The following is a 17,500-nucleotide window of genomic DNA, read 5'->3' on the forward strand; positions in this document are numbered from 1 at the left end:
TGCAGAAGTGTGCTACCGACTTTGTAAAGGAAAGCTGTGTGTGTGTGTGTGTGTGTGTGCGTGTATGCGCATACACATGTGTACGCATGCTTGCATATGCCTAGAATATTCCAGAAAGACCCACAAGAAACCATGACTGGTAGCTCCAGGGGACTGCAGGTTGGGAGTTATGGGGTGGAGGGGGCACGCCTCTCTTTGACTGTATTTTCATGCTTTTTGAATTGTGTATCTTGTCATAAACTACCTACTCCCAGTAAAAGTTAATTAACCAAATAAACAAAGGCTGCTGCTTTTCAGCTGACCTTCAGCTTTGTATTATCTCCCTTGCTTGATTGTTCTTTCTTTATCTTACTTTAAAATCTGGTCTCTTTTCTTGGGTATCTATAGAGAACAGGAAAATTAATTTTGCCCATTCTGAATTCTGGCTGATAAATGACTAAGTCGTTTTATCTCCGAATCCCATCCTCTCCCTCCCGGCTGCCGCAGAACAACAACAGCAAGACAGTGTCAGGAGAAGCCCAGGATATCAGGGGATCTAACCTCTGTCCCTGTTTTCTGGCAGTAACTAGCCGCGTGGCTTTGAGTCGTCACTGCACCTCTCTGAGCCTCAGTTTCTTCACTTATAAAATGAACAGGTGGATATGATCCCTGCAGTCCTCATGGTACTGTTGGTCTGGGCTCCTGTTCTACTGAGAACAAGCAAAAGGCTCGCACTGCCCTTCTGTTCTGACCTCTGGATAGGACATGCTGTTCTGGGCTGCAGCCTGCTTTCTGGCTGCATCATTGCAAGCTTCTTGAAAACAAGTCTTGAAATTTCTGAAATCGTTGATCACTCCCTTCTAAACCTCCTTCCCTCTCTTTCAATTCCCAGCCTCGGGAGATTGTGTCTCTGGCTTAGTTAATTAAGATAAGGTCTTCAGAAAGATTTTCATTCTCATGCTGTGATTTGATACTCTGGCACTGGCTGCTTATTTTCCTTTGCAGTTTTAACGTGTGTGCCTTCAGATGTTTGTGGCTTTTAGGACTTGATTGAATTTTAAGAGCCTGAATCCTTAATTCAGTTTGTAAAGTTAAATGCTGCTGCCTTGCTGGCCTGTTCTCAATGAGGAGGAACTGATTTTGCTTGTTTGCAATGAAATACAGTTGCCTGCTACTGGTCATCCAAGAATTGGAATGGATAAGTTTGTTTTAAGTCAGCTTATATATTGGGAATATATATATTTATCTTTCTAGAGTAAAATTTCAAATCCAAACACATTTCCTCCCTCTCATTCTAGGCAATCAGACCCAAATGGTACAGTATACCACAAAGGAGAGAGACAGTAGAACAATTTGATTTAGGCTGATGGATCAGAATTTTGCCAGCAGAGTGAAGAACACTCTGAACTGAACAAGGAGAGACAACAGCTGGGAAACACCAAGCCTGGTAAGTGCCACTGCCCTTTACTCTGAAGTCAGACTTCCTGTAATACTTCGTGCATGACCAGGCCCACAGTTACCTTTTACAGAATGAATGAATGGAATGAATGAATCTGCTGCTTGGATAACTTATCCTTTTAATTACAACATAAATGTTCAGAGAAGAGGGATACATATTTCTGGCCAATCCTAGGTAATGCGTGGCACAGTACTCAAAGGAACCAGTGAGTGTCAGATGGCCAGTGCTACCCCTGGGTCCATATTTTCTGGCTGGCTCGTGATTCCCTGGGGGAGTCGGGGAGAGATGTCTTACACTTGGCATCTTGTAACAGTTCCTTAGTAACTGAGCCTCAGTTTCCTCACTCATAAATCAGAATTGATAACAACAGTACTGGCCACATCAGGACGCTATAAAGGTCAAATGAAATAGTGTTGAACGGTCAACATAAGTGAGATGGGAATGCCCAGTGTAGTACCTGGCACAGGGCAGTTTTCAATAAATGTTTGTCATATGAATAAGGAAATGAATATATGGATAAATGAATGAATAGGTAAACAAATGAGATTTCTTTCCCTGGGCTTCATAGTGCATTTGTTCTCAAAACCTAACACCCCAAGATAACATAAATGACATTCCTCAGCAGCTCTTCTAGCTTACTGCAGACACTCCACAACCTCTGATTCCTCCTGGGGGGTGCCCTGCTTGGTAGGCTGAACCCAGCAGCTGGATGCCAAACGCACCAAGGGCAGGCCCCTAATAAACCAGACCCTGGGAGATGTGGGATCCTCCTGCCGGGCCCACAGAGGAAAACTAGTGGAAAAAACTGGGGGGTGGAGCAGGACTGAAGGTCCCAGGGCACTGCCCCATGCCCCATCACATTATGTGTTGATCTGGGAAGTCACCCTTGTCCAACTGGGTGTCCCCCACATTTCTAACCTGCACAATCATGTTTGGTCTCTCTGCTCACTCAGCATTTTCTCAGATTGCCTTTTATCTGTTGGATGGATAACATGTTCAGAGAAGAGGGATGTATATTGCTTATCAATCCTGGGTAATGTTTGGCACAGGACTCAATCCTCGAAGAGAATCCCAGTGGAGATTTCAGGGACCAAGGAGTCCCAACCCCCATTTGAAAGTCAAAGAGGCAGGGGTCTCAGAGAGGGGCTAACAAGCTCCGAGCAGGGGGCGGGTGGCAGAGCAGCGACAGAGGTACTCATAGGCCACACTCACATCTCCTTCTCCTGGTGCAGCTTGCAGGCCTCTTGCTGGAGGCTTTCCAGCTGCTGCTGGGCACCCTGCAGCTCCCGGGAGGCCTGCTCCAGCTCCCGAGTCAGCTCCTGGTTCGTGAGTTTCAGCTTGGTGTTCTCAGCCCTGGTCTCATGCTTGTCAGTATGCAGGGTCGCACACTGGCCTTCCAGCTGGAAAGGAGGGGTTGGGGGAGGGGTGAAACAGCCCCCACCGCGGGCTGCCCCGCCCGACCTCACCTGCCTTTTTCCGCTCAATGGGCAGGGGCCTTACTGCTACCCCTCACTGCCCTCCAGAGGCTTTGTCCTGCTCCTTAATTCATATGCACACACTTCTGGAGGCAGGAAGGGACTTTCAGAGCACATTTCATCTCTCCCGTCTCCCCAGAGCTACTAGAACATCCTGAGGAGCTGCTCCATTCAAGAAAACCACTACAGAAGGAGATCCCACATTCTATCTGTGTCCCCATCCCACTGTCTTATCAATGGCCTCATCAACGGTTTTGAGATCTAACCTTAATCCCTCTTGTCCTTTAAGCCAAACTTATTTTTCTTGGACCTCGATGGACACGGAGAACAGCTAACTGGCATTCTTATAAAACCACCTTTCCCAATTTCAAATACCAAGAGTAAATCTATTTATTCCCTTTTCTTCTCTCAGCTAAGTAAGTCCAATTCCTTTAATCTGGAGAAGCTTTGGATGGTAGCCAGAAATCCTGGGAATTTTAGGAAACAGCTAAAACAGGTCAAACTGAACGTCTACCTTTTCCCGTGCCCCTTTAAGCAACTAAAAACCCTGCATTTATATAACTTCAGCTTTACTTGGCTGGTGATTATGCTTTGCAGTTTCCAACCTGCTCACCAGAGGAAGAATCAAACCCAAGCAAACGTATCATAATAAATTTAGTTTAATGCACGTGGCCAGTAAGGGGAGGAGGAATCAGGAACAAGGAATTTTGTGTGATTCTCAAGAGGCTTCTGTGTAATCAGGCAAGCACGCAGTAATTAAATCGGGTGGCAATCATTCAGTTGAGGGATAAATTTAATTGGCAAGAACTTAAGGCATAAAAGTGAGGAGGAGAAAGAGTAGAAGAAGAAAGGTATAGCTGTGGAAGGGGATGGGAAGGCAGCTGGCAGTTCCTGGAGTTGAAGTCATCTTGCTCAGGAAAAGGGAACCCAGATCCATAGGTGGAACAGTCTCCAGCCTTAGCGTGGGGTAGCTTCAAGCATAGTTTCATGTGTTACTAAAAATAACCCTCTCTATTCAAATGGAAGCCATGTGTCTGGGTCTGTCCAGGGCTGGAGCCTTTCCAGCACCAGGCAAAAGAAAGCAGGAGGCCAAGTGGCACCCTGGCCTCTCTCTCCTATGAGCCCCTGCTTTGCAGAGAAGGCTGCAAGTATGAAGTTTGTCTAGGTCGTCAATCTTCCTGGGGTCATTAGCCAGGTTCCCAGCCATAGCACTGCCCTGCTCAGTGCACCACCTAGCCTGCCTGGTGGTGCTCCAGTGCATCAAAGGCGTGTCTAATGTCTGCATCCATCCTGTGGGGTGCTGGAAATGGTCACAAAAGAGGCTGACAGACCTTTTCCAGGCACATGGGAAAACAGGGGATGGACAAATGGACCTTTGAAGAGCCTCTTCCACCTGGAGGCATCCACGGGCATCCTGGTAGGAAGACATCGATGTCTGCAGCCTCCCCAGAGTATCAGGGACTATGTCCCTTGTCCTCAGCATCCCCCCATCTCTTATACAGGATGTAGCAAACAAATTCACAACTTGACATTCTGGTGGCCACTGGGCATAATTATATATCAACCTGAAGACAACTTGTGGGGGGATTCCTGGCAAATTTTCAAGTTAAATACCTGGCATTGGAGAAGTAAAGCTTTATCTTGAATCAGCTATGATTTCAAATGCTCTTTTATACGGCTAAGTGGTTCTTCTAAGATTTTTTTTTTAAGTCCTTAAGTGAATGGCAAGGGAAGTAGGCAAGAGCTGGGGGAGAGGACAGAGTGGCGAGCCAGGCACGCTGAGGACACCGGGAAGCATACCCGCTGCTGCTTCTGGACCAGCTGCTCCAGTTCCTGCTCCTTAGAGAACAGCTTCTGCTCCAGCTCCTGACTGCGGGCCTGAAACCTCTCTGTGTCCTGCCATGGGGAAAAGGGACATGTGAGGCCCAAATCACCTGGGATGGAGATTTTTTTCCCAACTGCCCGACAGCTGGGCCCACCCATCCTTTTGGACTTTACGGTCCTTCCCACAGTATTCTGGGTCTTCAGTGACCCAATTGCCCAGTCAGGCATGATTCAAACTCCCACCAAGTGTGAATATAACTGATGACTGTGCACTGCCCCAAAAAAGAGAGGCGGTGTCAGGTAGTGCAGGAGCTTGACTCTCAGGCCTCAGTTTCCTCACCTGTGAACTGGGGGCAATGCAAGGTCATCTAACTGGGACATTCTGCTCCACTCCATCTTTTGCTTCTAGAAGCATGCCTGTCTCTTTAGCTCGGACCTTTGACCTGTATCATGGCCCTGGCAGAGGGGGTAAATGCCCCAGAGCTTGGCCCCTTTGTGCAGTAGGTCATTTCAGGTGAAGGGAGTGGCTCTCCTATTACAGGAGAAAAAAGGCTGCTATTCTCAGAAAACTATTTTAGGGTCTGCTAGGTAAGGAGTGTGTGAGTTCTGTCTGTCATACACTCATCCAACTCTGCTGAAGGCTGAGGACAGCCAGAATGTTTTAAAGCTCTAAACAAGAATAGGGGGAGGTCTGGAAATCCTGCCAAGCCTCCGGAGGGCTCCAGTTGGAGAACATGACCCGCTTTTTCTGGAAGGCATTCAGACTCCGTCTCAGTTTGAGTGACATCTGTGATAATAAATGGAGCTGTGGTGTGGATGATTCAAGGCAGCATGAAGCTCAAAATTGGTTCAAACCAGCCTGCACTGAGGAGGAGGGCTGGGGTCGTGACAACAGCCTGGCTTGGTGCTGAGAGGTAGGGGATGGTGTCTCTATGTTGCGTACCCCCAAACTCATATGCTGAAACTGAACCTCAAGGTGATGGCCCCAAAGAGGTGGGGCTTTGGGGAGGTGATTGAGTCATGAGGGCAGAACCCACAGGAATGGGATTAGTGCCCTTATCAAAGAGACCCCAGAGAGCCTGCTTGCCCTTCCACCAAGCGAGGATACCAAGAGTTCTGCTGTTTGCACCCCATAGCAGGGCTCTCGCCAGAGCCTAACCACCTGGCACTCCAGTCTTAGATTTGTAGCCTCCAGAACCGTGAGAAACAAATGTTTGTTGTTTACAAGCTGCCCAGTGTATGGTATTTTTGTAATAGCAGCTTGAAATAAGACAGGAGGTCACCATTTAAGATCAAAGACTTTTCTGCTGAGAACATGCCAAATGGATCATCCAAACCTGAGTAATAGAGAATCTGGTAGCTTTGTTTTATCAATATCCTTTTTTTGTTTCAAAAAATATCCTGCTTAGATGGAAAAGAAGGGATTTCACCAGTTCTAACCTCCCAAGATAGTGGGAAGAGGAGGGCTTTGTAGGAGGCTAAGTGCCAGATGAGGAACAGAGGATATGAGCTTTAAATTTTCTCCTGTTGGAATCTGAGGGGAGTGGAATCTGATTTGTCTTGGGTATAACATTCTAGGTGACCCAGGGGAAAGGATGGGAAGCATAGGCTTTAGTGATGGTGCCCCCAGGATGCTTCTGGACATGGAGTGAACAGGCTGGTGCATTTGGGTGGGCTTGTCTTATAGGCTGGGGACCAGCCTATGTCAGAGCCAGTCTCCAGGCTGCTTTAACTGGTAAAGCATGGGCCTTCATCCTTTCATTTACTCATCCATTTGTTCACTTGTTCATTCATTTTACAAGTATTTGTTGAGCACTGCTACATTCTAGGCATGGTTGAGGTGCGAAGGACACATTAGTAAGGAAGAGACAAAGTTCCCCACTCTTGAGCTTACATATTAGTAGAAGGAGACAGAACATCATCAATAAAAATGAACAAGTAAATTATGCACCATGTTTGAGGATGACAAATGTCTTGGAAAAAATAAATAAAGCAGAGAAACAGGGAATCAATAACGCCATGGTGGGGGCATTGCGACCTTAAATTGGGGAGAGGTAGTCAGGGCAGGTGGTACGTCAGCCCAACCCCCTGAGCCCCATCCCGGGAGTGGACTCTTACTTTTAGGAGAAACTGTTCCTTCTCACTTTTGATTTGTTGTTCCATCTCCTCATAGAGATGCTGGATTTCTTCATCATAAGCAGCTATTTTCCTGCAGAGGTGGCAAAAGGAGAGTCTGATGAGGTCTACATCCAGAGTCCTTTTCCCCACGGGGCAAGTCTTGGAGCTTGGGCACTGGAAGCCTGTCTGAAGCTGTGGGTACTGGGGGAGCTGCCTGGTCAGGTCACCAAAGCTGCAGGATCAGCTCCATGAGGCCCAGCAGGCTCCTCTCCTTCTCCCATCTTGTGGCCATCCTCCCGGATGGTCAATATGCACCTTGGCGAAGCTTCTCTGGCTCCTCCCTCCTTTACTCGGCCTGATGTCCACAGCAAGCCCCTGGGCTCCGCTAGACAGCCCCCCTCCTGCCCGCTGACCCCATGCTTGCAGACAGCACAAAGTCACATTGTGTGGGCTTCTTTCCTGCTTGGCTTCGTGGTCCACCTCCTTCCCACCTTGATGCTCTCTGGCTACGTGAGCGCTGTCTGAACGGCATCACCAGAGGGCTCTCCTGAAATGGTGTCCTTATGTCTGCGTGATCTCAAAAGATCCCGGAAGCTTCCATGATGACACCACCCCTACACCTCACAGCCCACACATGGTCGCTGGGGTGGTCTGCAACCCACATGGTCTATATCTGTCCCAGTGCTCACGTGACATGGGCCCAGGGCCACAGGCAGCCAGGACGAGAAGGGTGAGGCTGGGGAGAGGCTGGCAGTGATAATGAGATGGCCTGTTCCCCACTCCTGGATTCCCTCCCTCCCCTGGTGAGCCCCACGGGACAGGAAGTGAGTACCTGATACTCTGCTCTTACACAGCGACCAAGACAAATATGGCCATGGGGCAAGGCTAGGGGCTCATGCTGGGGTTGCTGCTCCTTCTCTCTCAGCAGTAGACTATCCTGTGGATGTTCCCCAACTTCAGATGGGAAGAATCAGGTGTCAGCGTTTGAACTGAGGCTGGACGCTCTCCCACCCAAGCATTAGCATCCCCCAAGGAACTGCATGTTGTACCCGTCCTCCGACCTGCAGGCCCACATATACACACTGCGAGTGCTGGCCTTGCCGTCCTAAACTCACACAGTGGCAAGTCCGCTCTTCCCTATTAGAGGAAACTTTAAGAGTTGAGGAAATAGCCCCAGTGCTCAGTTCTAAGAGGTACTGGGGAAATTTCTGAACGAAACATCAAGGATGGGAATGCATTCATTCCCCTGAGCCTTCCATCCTTTTAACCCCAAATTCCCTGTGTCCCTCCATCCCCTGGGGACTCACATCCAGAGCCAGGCCTTCCCTGCCACCACAGGCTGTACCACCGCCCACTCACCACCTGGCCTCACTTGCTACCGGTCGGGGAACGTGTACACAAGCACAGATTGAGCAAGGACCGAGCAGCCGTTCTGGTGGGCATGCTGGCACTTCTACAGAAACCACTCAATCGATCCAGACAACGGGAGTGGAGAGAGCCTTTGTGGCCTGGGCCATTCGTACAGGGCACCAGCCTCTGAGTCCCCTCCCTTGGCTATACCCCAAAGACCTGACTTAGAGTGGGTATGGCAATAGCCCCCGGGAATGCTGAGCAAAAGGACACAGGTCTCCGAGACTCCCACGAGTCGGAGCCCTGGTTATGGTGCTCAGCGTCCTGGGTGTGGCCAACGTCTTTTTGGCTCAGAGTGAGAAACTTCTTCTTGGCAAATGACAGACATTTTGGATTGTTGCTTTTGTTCTCAGCTAACCCATAACAGTTACAAGAAAATCTTAGAGAAAAATAAGGAGCGAAGAAGACACCTGCTGTTGAATAGGGACTCCTCGGGGACAGAAATGAATATAGCTTGAAGGGACTTCCAGGAAGAAAAATGGTCTTCTCTTGCCCCTGGAATTATCTTCTCTGTTTAAGGAAATTCAGATGCTAGACAGTAAATCATATCAAGGAAGACTTTACACAGTGATTCCAACTACATACAAATACTGGAGAACTAATAAAGGGAGATGAGAGAAACTAAAAAATTGATTTGCTCTGGTAAACAATACTAATTACACTCATTCATATAAGCTGTTTACCATTTATGCCTAATAACTATGCAGGGCATAAATTCTGCACTATCATTAAATGCATTATATTAACTTTCCTCTGAGTTTTATTTGATTAAATTAATAAACTCTATGTTTTTCATGCTCTCTTGTCAGTTTGCTGGTCACAGAGTAAGTGATTTTGCAAACTGCTAGAAACAAGTAGAGGGGCAGCAGATGTAACCTTTGAATGGTACTGACTTGTAAGCCTCACTCACAAAGGCAGGGGCCACTGCAAAGAAGCCCTGAGAATCCAGGTGGGCATCAGTGATGCTGGGCCCAGCCAGACATATACATGGCATCAGACCTTTAGAAATGCTTTTGAATAAAGCTGGCCTCCAGGAAGACTGCCCAGGCTGAAATAACTTCAGAGCACAAGTCCCAGAGGGACTGACCAGCTCATGACCCTCCTGGGTCAGACACAGGAGCCCCAGGAAGGGGGAACATGAAGGTGTTGCTCACACCATTTGCATCATTAAACTAGCTCAGGGGTCAGAAGACTTGGGTTCTGATCTCAGAACCAACTCACAGGCTCAGTGCCCTTGGGCAGGCACTCTGACCTCCTCACCACCTAGGAGAGTACTGGCCCCAGTTCCTTCCAGCAATGCCACGATGAACAAACATGACAGCATGTGTGAAAAGCATTTAGAATTGCAAAGATCCCCCCAAAAATGAAAGGGACTACTTATGACTGTAATTATTATCATGGGCTGTGGAGGGCAGGGGCCAGGGCTCCCCATGGGAAGGAGAGTCTTAGTGTCAAGGATAAAGGGCCGCTGGGTTTGGAAAGGGTCAGAGGCCATCAGGAAGATGAAGAACAGAAGGCTTAGTCAATAAAAACTCCTGTCAGCCCAGTCCGTGAGAGATGCAGGCTGGGTGTGCATGGGAGCTGCAGAGCCAAATGCCTGTGTCTAGCTCCACAGTGACTGTGACAGCAATAATGGCGAGACCATCTGAAAGATCTGTGCATACGGCATGTGGCAAGCACTGTATTCTGCCATTAAAGGAAAGAGGCAACTGATCATGTCTGCTTGTATCTTTGCTGCCATGGTTTCAAAAACCACTCAGATTGCCTGATGCCCAAAAACACAGGATTTCCCCAACTGTTCCAACCCTCACTGACCTCTTCTCTGAACCCTTAGGGCAGTAAATGTGTTTACTTGAACATTTAATTTTAAAGCCCTGAACAACCATTCAGGTGAGTTTATGCTGTCTCATCCGGGTTATGAGCACTCACACATTTATGTTACCCACAGGGCCTGTGCTCAAAATGTTAATGCTGAAAACCTGTAAGAAATCAATATAACACTTTGGAAACCTGCCTCAGAAGCCCATGGGAGGACCATATGGGGGGAATAGAAGATTCCAGGGGAATTGGAGAATTCAGAGTTGGAAGATTTGTCTCATCCAATGACGTATTTTTCCAGTGTTAAAATCTTTGCCACAACATCCCCAGCAAGTATTTACCTAAACTAGGTTAGAACACCTCTGGCGAGAGGGAGCTTGCTGGATCTCTGAGCAGCTCTTTCATCTTTGGAACATTCTGGCCCACAGAAATATGTCTTTCTATGACCTTATCCTTCCTGTGCATAAAAGCCCTTCATATATTTGAAAACAGCATTAGGACTTCAGGAAGTTGCCTTGGGTTCAGGCCATGCCTCTCCCCTTCATCCAGCCATGTCTCACGTGGATTTTTTCACTAAGTCCCCTCATCACTTCCTCTACTCTTCCCTGAATGGGCTTGCATTTAACTTTTTCAAGCCATGGAGCCCTAAACTGAGTGCCCAGTGTATGAGGTCTGATCAGCTTAGATTAGAGCTGGATGAGGGCCTCTCTTGCTCCGGACACTGTGTATCTATTCGTGCAGCCTAAGATCACATTAACTTTTCTTGGCAGCCACATCCTACTTGATGAGAGATGCATCAGGGAATAAAACATCCAAATCTTATGTCTGTGCGATTGTTTTTCTTTTAAAGATGGTGCTACTGAAGCATATCTCTTCCACCATGTACTCATCATTGACTTTTTGGACATAGAGCAAAATCTCAAATGTAATTCTGTTAGATTTCATGTTTTTTAGATTCAGTCCATCTTTCCATCCTGTCATTACCTTAATGGATCCCATCTGGTCATGTAAGGCAGCCAGTGCCTTTCCAAGCTTTATTGATATTTTAAATTTTCAATCATAATGTAAGCTAAATAATCCATAATGCTGGTTTTGATTATTTAATTCACCTGAGAGTTATTCAGAGGACTGTTTCTTTAAAGAAAATATATAAACTATAGGTTTCTAGTTGATTGTGTGATAGTAAGAGAATATATTAGTAAGATACTTACTTTTTGGAATCTATTAACCTTGCCTTTGTAATCAAAATCATTATCATTTTTTGCTTAACTCCACTGAGAAGAATGTGTATTCTATTATAGGGCACACACCTCTACATTCATCTCTTAAATTGAGCTTGCTGTTTGATGGCTTCAAATATTTTACATAGTTAAAGTACTTTTTTGCCTAATGGTTCAAATCTCCGAAAGTCTTATTTTTATCAAATTTTCTTTTTTTTCTAAAAGTTTCTTTCCTGCCTTATGTGTTTTGCTTCTATGTTGTTTGGTGTATAAAGGTTTTTATCTGTTGTATTTTCTTGACAGATGGAACTTTTTTTATTAGTACAAAATATGTCTCCCTATCACCCTTTATTCATGCCCTAGAGAAGGACAGCAATCTGCAATCAAGTTCTCTGAGCTAATAATTAATAATATGTGAGCAAAAATACTTATTTTCTATTAACCATTCTCAGAACACTCTCCCCAACTCAGGGCAGTGTTCATTTAATCATCCCAGTCTCTGTTATCTGTGCCTAGTCATTTTGAGCTACAGGTGGAGAAGATGGAAAAGAGGTAGATGAGAGAGAAGGGAGGGAAAGAGACGTGAGCTCTCAGTGACACAGAGGGATGAAGGAGTGAAGGAGCCAGCCAGAGTTGGCAACAGTCATGATCACTAATATTTTTACCTTCTCCTCCCTGCTCTTTATGATGGCTGGATAGCTCCTTCGGTACATTCTAGGGCAGTCTAGGTGATAAAACTTGCAAACAGCTCTGGTTGGCTCAGATTTCATTAGACTCAGAGTTAAAAGAACTAGTTTTAGCTTTGGACAAGTCATATTACTTCAGTGAACCTGAAGTTTTCTATATCTGGATCATCAGATGGAAATGTTTACTTCAGAAAGCAGTTATGAGAATTAAATAAGATAATGCATGTGGAAGTGTCTAGCCCAATAGGTAGCAGATCGAATGCTAAGAAACTCTAATTAGATGAGTTCTTGAATTCTCCAGAGGCCAGGGGACCTATTTCGGGAGTTTCTCCTTTGTAATTTCATCAGATTTCAGCTATGAGGCCTGTAAAAATGGAAAGGGAATCATGCAGCAGCTTGGTGTACATGGTATGAAGACGTGTGTAGGAATGGGGAAGTATTAGGGGAAAAGATGACATGGGGAAGGGCACAACCTGGACGGCCCAGCAGAGAAGACTAAGTGTGAAAAGAGAAATCTGTAACATCAGCACAACACTATTGCTCAAGGCCTTCATAAAGGAATACTCTGGGTAAAACAGATTATGGGATGGTCTCTGCACACTAGGAATTTAGCACCTAGAATGCTACGTCCAATGCTAGTGGTGCATAGAGGAGAGGAGCCGCAGAAGCCACCTCCATGGAATAGATGCCGTCCCACAGGGCCTCCCCGGGTGGCTGTGATTCTGTGACTGCAGAGCCGTGCCCGGAGGGAAGTGCAGAAAGCTCCCTGGTCTGGTGGTGGGGAGGACGGTAGAGTCCTCAGGGAACAGTTAAGAAAGGCTGATCCGGAAAAGGGAGATTTTCCACAGGGAGGCAAGGAGCTATTGCTCTCTACTGAAGATGCCTTAAGAGCCATGACGGATCAGAAACACTGAGTCCTGCTGACAGCTGGGAAGCAAAGCCCAGGTCCAGCTTAGAGGACAAGATGTCAGCCAGGGTGTCGAATGAGCAGATGCCCCACCTAAGGGAGGACCGTAAGTATGGGTGTGCGTGTGCATATGCACATCTACGCACACCAGGTATTGGGGTATTAGAGATCTAAGATGGACTGTATGGGAAGGATGGAGCAGGTAGGGTAATAGTGATTCTCACGTAAATACATGGCTTAGGTTCTGAGAAGCCTTTCCAGATAATCTGCAGGGAAGTGGAAGGTGAGATGTAGTTAGCAATAACTTACCCTGCCAGCCTCCCACAGGGACTGTGAAAATTAATTAACCTCACAAAGTGCTTTGCACACCAAGAATTAAGGTACCACACTGGAGGAAAGCATACTTAGCACCACTGGGGTTCCTCCTAATGACACACAGCCGAGGCCTTCCTGCTATAGAACATTGCTGGGTCAAAGTATTTCCCTCCTTTTCCCTCTCTCCATTTTGCCTTCACTTAGGAACAAAATTCGTTCAGATTGCAGTCATCTCAGACAGTCATCTGGTCCACCTTGGATGTTCTAGGCAAGGATGTGCTGAAATCATTCCAGAAAAAAAGCAACATTTTCCTTCCCTAGATGAAGGTGTAGTCTTTGGCCTTGGCCAGAACAAATGGTATTTCTCTGCAACTTGGATACATTTCAAGAGCTTGAACTCAAGGCAGAGCTTCAGAAATGGCCACTGGCCTTGGGGCACAATCATGCTTGTCTTGGCGTTTCCATATGGGGGGGCCGTGGTCTGATCAGCGTGTCTGCTGGTTTGCAGAGTCTGATGAAAGTGAGATGTGAAGAGAGGAAGCACCCCTTTCTCCATCACAGCCTGTGAGCTCATCTATTTCCACCTCCTTGGTGTTCCATGTGAAGAAAATGAGGCTCAAATTAGTGAAATGACCAGCCTGTGGTCACCAGGCTCCAGGGTCCCAGTAGGGAGACGCCAGGTCTCAACTCCCAGTCCCATGTTCTAGGCACTACACTACACTGTCCTCCCAAGCATCCTAAGTTTTCAAACTGCCAGTTCCACATGCTTATGTCCAGGATTGCTGACCATCAGATCCCATCTGGAGTCTGTCAGTTGTGGAGTGAGCATGAACTGCAGTACAGAAGGGGGGCGACTGACTGAGCTGCAGAGCTGGAGAGGAACAAGGTCCTGGGGGGAGCCTGGCGCCCTTTCCCGGGTCCCCCACCCCGCACTGGTCAGAGGAGGACCCTGGCCTGGGAAAGTCTCAAGGAGTCTGCTATTTGCAGAGAAGAAAATGGAAGCAAGTTCAGCCTCAGCCAGCTTTGTGATTGGGGTGAGAAGGTCTGTGAGGGATTCGGACTCACTACTGCCCTCTGCCACCTTCTTCAGGCAGCTGCAGCCTCTGGGAAGAGAAAAGGGCTCTTTCTATAAAAATCTGCTTTGGGTTTTCTGGTTCTCCTGAAATCAGTCTAATTGTCTCCCTACCCCTTCTCTGTCTGTCTGTCTGTCTCACACACACACACACACACACACACACATACACACGCACGCATTCCTGGAGTACGGCTGAAGGGAAGGAAAGCTAAGTTTATAGAAAGTTCTGCAAAAGTTATGAAATCGTCAATTGGATTTTCAAGATGGATGATTTCTCCCTAATTAGATTCTGCAGCCTTATATAAACTAACTTTGCAGCTTTATCCCTTCCAATAAAACAAGCCATCTTTTGTTAGCCAGGTTTACAAATCTTGCCCGTGGGGTCACAGGGCACAGAGAGTCCTTACCTTTCAATGTGCTCTGAGGGCAACGTGAACATGCTTCTGCCTCAGATAATAATAGGCCAACAAACCCATGTGCCTGCTCAAGCCGCCACCTCACCACCCAGAGCTCTCACTGAAAGCTTCTTACCTTTTTTCCAAATGGCAGACCGGAAGGGCATGCTGAGTGCACCTTTTGCAAGCTGATACATTCTGGAAAGACAGGCTAGCGTGGCATTTCTCAGCGTGGCCTGCTGCATCAGAACCACCTGAGATACATGCCAAGATGTACATTCCTGGGCCCCCTCCCCAAGACATGCTGATTTAACCTCGGGGAGGGACTAGGAACCTACCTTTTAATCAAGATTCTCTGGTAATTCTGAAGCAAGCTAACATTGGAGAACCACACGGCTCAGGTCCTTCAGAGGCGGAACATGAAGGCCACCGGCCATACGTACGATCCTTTATTTGCTGCCCTACCTGGAGGCAAGCCCAAGGAAATGATGACACTGTTCCCCAAAGATTCTCACGTCCCTGAAGTGCCACATCTCAGAATACCCATTCTCAGGCTGTGTCAGGGTCCCATGCATCATAGTTAGGGCTGCCTGTCAGGCTGTAAGACACACCCCTTCCTGGTCTGGACATATCCCAGAGCCCAGGGAGATCACTGCAGACAAAAAGGGCCTGGGCAGGGCCTGGGCAGGGGCTGGGCAGGGGCTGGGCAGGGGCCCCCACACTCCCAGGAATGCCTGAAGCCTGACTCAGTTAGACAAGGAAAGACTGCAGATGAGGAACCGATTCCAGCATGGGCACGGGGAGCATTGCTAAAGCTTGTCAAGGCCTAGTGTGGTCCACCCACGAAGTGCAGCAGGCAGGTGGGGTGGGGTTCCCAGGCTGCTGTGCTGCATGCATAGCATTGTCTGGGGCCTACCTTTAATCTAGAAAGCACTTTTTCTTTCAAGCTCAAAGGAATCCCCAAACACACCTAATTCATCCTCACTCTGTGCCCTGAGGTTAGATCCTGGTAAGGAACCAGATCAACTAGTCCAGCAGAGTCCATCTCTGGTCAAAAGTCAGAATCCCTCAGGATATTTTATAAATGCAGACTTTGATCCCCCACCCCTGACCAAGTGAACTGGGTTCTCCTGGGGTGGGGCCTTGGCCTCCCCTAGTGATTCTGTGAAAGCTCTGAATGTATGGCTGCCTGCAGACAGCATTGCTCCCTGGAGAGCCCCAGGGTTTCTGTTTGCTCATTTTTTTCTAGGAAAAGGTATTTGGGAATGATGCCTTCCATGGCAAAGGAATTTGTAATTCTGACAGCCAGAAGTTCTTCCTTAATCTAAACTGTATCCCTTATGCTACAATGTAAAGTTCTCTGAGCCTCTGCACAGCTCTGCTGCGATTGATACAGCCCCCACTTCCTCAGACAGCAGCTGGGGCATGGAAGGACATACCTCACTCTGCAAGTCCAGCTGTGGAACTGGGCATCAGCCTGAGGTTCCTGCAACCGGCTTCATCCCCACCCTTGCCCTGCGGGATTGTGGCTACTTCCCAGTGGACACGCAACAGAGTCAAACATTGTACCTAGGATTCCAATTCAAGCCTGAGATTCCCCCAGCCTCCCACCCAAAGGACAAGGGAGTGGGAAACTGAATGCTCCCGGACTTGCCTCCTTCTCCTATCCCAACACGCAGGTTAGAGAAAATAAAACCCGTGGCAGTGAGGTAAGGAGGGCCCCGGGGTTATTTCTGACAGTGGCGCAGAGGCTGGCTCTCCTGACATCAACTATCAACACCTTTCCTGAGCACCCAGCCCACTGCATCCTTCCAGACCCTGGAGGCAGGCCTGTTTCACTCACCACAACAAAATCTCGTCACCCTGAGGGACATGCCCCAGCCTGGGGGAGTGGCGACAGGACTCCCCTCGAGGTCAGCCCCCTTTTCTCTGGGCTCTGAGGCAGAAGAAAGGAAGTGTGCGGTCTGGAAAAAGACGGGGAAGCAGGGGACAGACACTGCTGCCGGTGCGAATGCCGTCGGGGGTTTTGACAGCGCGGGGATGTTCTGCTCAGCTTCGGGGCAGAAAGTGTATGGGAATAACTCTGCTTACCAATGAGACCTTAAACTCCTCAAAGAAGGGGACTCTGTGTTCTGGTTGCTTCACTCAGAGCCTGGCTCAGAGAAAGTGCTCATTACATGCAAGCCGCCAATACCACGTGGCTTGGGGCCCCTGGTGCCCAGCCCCGCGCTGGATGCACAGCAGAAATGACCCGAGCTGTCACAGCCGCGTCTCTCGCTTTCCAGGCGGTGTTGAAGTGCTAGGCTGTGCTCTGCACTGAAGAGCCAGCTTGTGCGGAGGCAGAGGCCCTCTGACAGCTCCCAGGAGGCCCGACTGCAGCCTGGATGGGCCGTCCCCCAGCCCTTCTCTCTTCCCTCACGAATGCCTGGATTCGCCCTACCACATACAATCTTGACCTTCAAACTCATCCTCTAGTTGTCCCAGGCTCACTTAACCTCACCCGGGGTTATTTATGAAGAATCCCATTTAAATTTCTATACCCTATGGGGGTTTCCAGTTTTTTATTTGACTTCTGAGTTGTAAGGGCCCTTACTGATAATCTGGGTCAGTCATGACTCAGAAGCTGGATGTGACCAACCCTTTTCTTTCTTTAACAGAAGAGAATAAAAGGAGCTATAGTGGAAGATAGCAGAACGCATCACGTGGGAAAAGAGCGAGCACCGTTTCCTGAGACTTTGGTTTCAGTTACACCCACGTAAGTGTATGGGAGTTGCAAAGTCAAATGCGTTTCTTCCTGTGAGTCACAACCACAGAAAGTT

The 17,500-nt window shown here is 47.9% G+C and overlaps 1 protein-coding gene across 3 annotated transcripts in view; it reads right to left on the reverse strand.

Moving 5' to 3' along the window:
• The window catches only part of CRACR2A (calcium release activated channel regulator 2A), a 120,492-nt gene that overhangs the window by 37,511 nt on the left and 65,481 nt on the right, over positions 1–17,500 (reverse strand). For all 3 annotated transcript variants that reach the window (XM_036908400.2, XM_057491513.1, XM_057491511.1), the window contains exons 6-8: positions 6,856–6,946; positions 4,714–4,809; positions 2,651–2,838 (exon numbers count right to left, since the gene is read on the reverse strand). In XM_036908400.2, the coding sequence (XP_036764295.2) occupies positions 2,651–2,838; positions 4,714–4,809; positions 6,856–6,946 (375 nt within the window). The remainder of the gene's footprint in view (positions 1–2,650; positions 2,839–4,713; positions 4,810–6,855; positions 6,947–17,500) is intronic.

This window comes from Manis pentadactyla, chromosome 14, assembly GCF_030020395.1.
Source record: "Manis pentadactyla isolate mManPen7 chromosome 14, mManPen7.hap1, whole genome shotgun sequence".
NCBI lineage: Eukaryota > Metazoa > Chordata > Mammalia > Pholidota > Manidae > Manis > Manis pentadactyla.